Genomic DNA, 4,599 nt, shown 5'->3' on the forward strand with positions numbered 1-4,599 from the left:
AGACAAAATCTCAAGTACACCCACATATGTGAGTTTTACAACATTACGTAAGGCAAAGACATAGTAAAGCCTTATACTTCACTGAAATGACTAACAATACGTAACAAATTCCAAGGTTAAGTCTGTATAAAATATATCAATACAAATCTAATGAGTACGATACTTAGGCTTCTAAACAAAGGCAAAATATACAATAATACGTGTACATGTAGATATCTTAAGACAAATGCCTTAACCATTCCACTAAGTATTCAATCGTCTCTACTACTCTTAAAGACAACAACGTAAATAAGCATTTTCAAATGAAGAAAAAAAAAAAAAAAAAAAAAAAAAATTAATTTTTCAAACGATATTTTATCATGAAGTTTAGCAGCAAAATATTAAGTCTCCAAAAATACTTAATATGTGTTGTCCGACAAGCTATACAAGTACATTACATACCATTGTCAAGTAACTTTTTAGTTTAAACCACAAGATTACTGAAAAAATATACTAATGACAAGTGAATAACTATATTCAAAAAATAAAGTTAACTTGAACTTGACTAGGCAAAACTTGACTAGACAAAATATAACGACAAAAACTTAATACAAACATATTAACAAATCACCAAACAGAATTTCAAATTGAAATTACGCCTTATTCTGCTAATCGTTTCAACAGACAAATACAACCCCTTTTTGGTTATATCATACAACTAGACGAATGTTAACATCACTTATCTCCTTTAACACTCTGAATCAAGATCTAAAAACTTATTCATTGCACAACAACAGTACGATTTCCGAAATTGGCCTTGTTAGTACAACATTTTTCATTTCACGACGCATTCGTACACTCAGTTTTCTCACTCTACCATCTTTACTGGGGAAAACTTCTTCAACGATTCCTAATGGCCACTGGTTTCGAATCACTTCAACATCTTTGACTAAAACAACATCTCCTACATGAATATCTTCCACTTCCTGTTGCCACTTTCGTCTAGGCTGGAGACTCTGCAAATAATCGTTCTTCCACCTCTTCCAAAATCTGTCCGCAAGAACCTGTACGCGTTTCCATTCAGCTCTGTAGATGTCCGTCAAACTCATATTTTCGAAGTCAGGAGTACTGAAGTCAGCTTTCTGGGTCAGTATTGAGGAAGGGCTGAGGACTTCCGGTTCACTACTATCTGTCGATATAGGCACTATGGGTCTCGCGTTCACGATAGCACACACTTCCGCCATAACAGTTGTTAGAACGTCGTGAGTCAGAGTTTTACAGGATGCCTCCGACAGAATAGAATCTAAAATGCGTCTGACTACACCAATCATCCTTTCCCATGCTCCGCCCATGTGCGAAGCATGGGGTGGGTTGAATACCCATAATACGCCTTTCTGTTTTAATAAGTTGTTCACACAGCCATCTTCAACGTTGATGACATTCACGTTAAGATCCTTCGTGGCTCCAACGAAATTTGTGCCTCTGTCCGATCTGAACAGTTTGACGTTCCCATGTTGAGCTATGAACCTTCTTAGCGCGTTCATAAATGCAGAAGCTGACATCTCTTCTACTACCTCTATATGAATTGCCCTGATCGTGAGGCATGTAAACAATATACCCCATCGCTTACTGTTAGCTTTGCCACCTCTGGTTCGACGAGCTGTAACGTTCCATGGTCCGAAGGCATCGACTCCAACATAAGTAAACGGAGGTGCTGGTTCTAAGCGATCTTGAGGCAAGTCACTCATGATCTGTTGGGCATGTTTACCCCGGAGTTTTCTACACTGGACACAACTATGTATGATACTGGAGATCAGACGTTTGGCTCCGACAATCCAGTAACCACTCGACCTAAGGGCTCCTTCTGTCAAGTGCCTGCCTTGGTGTTTAACATGTTCGTGATAATGCCGTACAAGTAGAGTTGCGATGTGATGTTTCTTTGGAACAATAGCGGGATGTTTCTCATAACTAGTCCAGTCGGACCTTTCTAGTCTACCGTCCACACGTAGAACTCCTTTGGCATCAATAAACGGATTTAGTGTAGCTATCGCACTTTTCTTTGGTATGGACTTCCCTGCATCTAGGCACTGATACTCTTCTGAGTAAGCTTCAATCTGAACAGACCGGAGGATTAGACTTTCAGCTCTATCTTGTCGGGTAAAGTCCAATATTTCTTCATCAGGTTTAGACGACAATTGACTGCTAACTACGTTCACTCTTCTTTGTAGGAATGAGATAGCACGCTTAATACTAGCCCAACTAGAGAAACGTTCAAACCTTTCAGTCTCTAACATACTGCGTTCTATGTTCTGTTCAGCGCAGGTTACTTTAGATGCTGCGACATTTACGTGAATTTCCTTATCTAACTCTGGGTTAACCAAAGGAAAGTCACTATCTTCTTCAAGATGCATCTGAGAAGGACCCTTTAACCACTGACTTTGAACCATATTTATCGCTGCAACACCTCTAGTTGCACAGTCAGCTGGATTCAAGTGAGTTGGCACGTAATTCCATTGTTCCGGACAAGACGAGCTACGTATCTTCTCTACACGATTACTAACGTAAGTATAGAACCTCTTTGTCTTATTGTTAATGTATCCTAAAACTACTTTACTGTCAGAGAAGTATTTTACTTGATCGAAGTTTATGTCTATTTGTTCTAGAATAGTACTAGTAGTCTCAACAGCTAGCACAGCTGCACATAATTCCAGTCTTGGTATCGTATGTCCGCTAGTAGGTGCAACCTTCGCCTTTCCCATCACAAAACTAGAGCGATCTTCGCCTTTAAGGGCCTTGCAAACTATGTAAGCTGACGCAGCGATTGCTTTCTCAGAAGCGTCGCAGTAGACATGCAGTTCTATCCTAGTTGCATTCTCTGGGGACACAGGTAAGTACTGACGCGGGATCTCTATGGAATCCAAACTTTTCAACGATTCCCTCCATTCTACCCATTCACGTTGTCGGTCAAATGGCAGCTCGTCATCCCAATCGTAATTTCTAGACACCAAGTCTCTGAGTAACAATTTTCCTTTAATGACCACCGGTGCCACAAAACCAATAGGATCGTAAAGACTATTCACCGTCGATAGTATTCCACGTCGTGTGAAAGGCTTGACGTCGTCAGAAATTCGGAATGTCAAAACATCCTTTAGTATATCCCAAGATACGCCTAGACTACGATGTAGACAACAATCTTCATCACTTCCTAATTCCAAGGACTTGGAATTGTTTCCGAGGTCTCGTGTGGGAAAAGAAGACATGACCAACAGACTGTTAGACGCGATCTTATGGAGTCTTATATGGCCCTCCTCTAGTAAAGTAGACTGCGTCTTCTTCATCAGCTCAATTGTTTGCGTTGCTTCAGGTTTAGACGTTAAAGCGTCATCGACGTAAAAATCTCTGTTTACAAATCGTTTGACATCCTCATCGGCATGTTGAACCGCTCTCCTTAGTCCGTATGTGGCAACTGCTGGGGATGAGGTATTGCCGAAGACATGAACTTTCATTCTGTATTCGATCAGATCCTTGTCGACGTCGTTATCTCTATACCAAAAGAAACGAAGGTAGTCTCTATGATCTTCACGGACCCTGAACCTATAAAACATTTGTTCCACATCTGCCGTCGCCGCAACTTTGTCTTTGCGGAAACGCAGGAGAATTCCTAGCAGGCTGTTAGTCATGTCGGGACCGGACATAAGTACTTTGTTCAACGATTGACTTTGATACACTGCCGACGCATCAAACACCCTCTTATCTGACCCGGCTTCTTCGGATGATAAACACCAAAAAGCGGCAAGTACCAGCACTCACGTCCTTGTTCAATGGCGGGTGCAACTTCGGCGGCTCCAGTATTCAATACCTTTGTCATAAAGTTACTAAAATGTTCTCTTTTAACTGCATCTCGTTTGAGACTTCTGTCTAAAATCTGGGCTCTGTGCCAGGCTTGCTGTTTGTTGCACGGCAGACTCGTTCTGTCAGGCTTGAAGGGTAAGGGAGCAGTGAAGTAACCTTCATCATCTTTAGTCATTTCTTGGTCCATCACACCAAGGAACTCTCTGTCCTCCCACGAAAGTCCAGGTTTATCATCTTCACGGGTGCGTATAAATATGTTGCAACCTTCGTTATCTTGTTGTGGAAGGGTGGTATGTGAAGTAAAAGGTTTCTCTTCCTTTACGTTCAAGTTGTTTTGGCAAGGTTGAAGACGTGATGACCTTCCATTTGGTAACACATATGTCCTACGAACGGACACATCAGGAACGTGCGTCTTACCCAAGCAAACCTCGCCTACAATAACCCAACCTAAGCATAACTGTTGAGCGAATGGCATACCACGGTCTCCGGTAACTTGGTTTATCACGTGATGGATCTCTGGAACATCTCTACCGATTAAGAGTTGCACTTTGCAGTCATCATTAAGCTCTGGTATCTCACTGGCTAAATGTCGTAAGTGTCTGTAAGATCTAGCTACGTCAGGTGTAGGTACCTCAGAGGATTCGTGTGGAATCTCATCACACTCGATGACAAACGGCAGTTCCATATCTGTTTCTCCTTTCACAGAACGTATACGTAGTTCTTTAGATATCCTTCCCGTTCTTGATGTACGACCCGAGCATGACGACA

The 4,599-nt window shown here is 41.6% G+C and overlaps 1 protein-coding gene across 1 annotated transcript; it reads right to left on the minus strand.

The window, feature by feature from the left end:
• Positions 1 to 755: 755 nt before the first annotated feature.
• On the minus strand, positions 756 to 3,659 carry LOC128558339 (uncharacterized). The gene has a single exon (XM_053547267.1). The coding sequence runs from the start codon at positions 3,657 to 3,659 to the stop codon at positions 756 to 758; it is 2,904 nt and encodes a 967-aa protein (XP_053403242.1).
• Between the last annotated feature and the right edge of the window lie 940 nt (positions 3,660 to 4,599).

Source organism: Mercenaria mercenaria, chromosome 7 (assembly GCF_021730395.1).
Source record: "Mercenaria mercenaria strain notata chromosome 7, MADL_Memer_1, whole genome shotgun sequence".
Classification (NCBI taxonomy): Eukaryota; Metazoa; Mollusca; class Bivalvia; order Venerida; family Veneridae; genus Mercenaria; species Mercenaria mercenaria.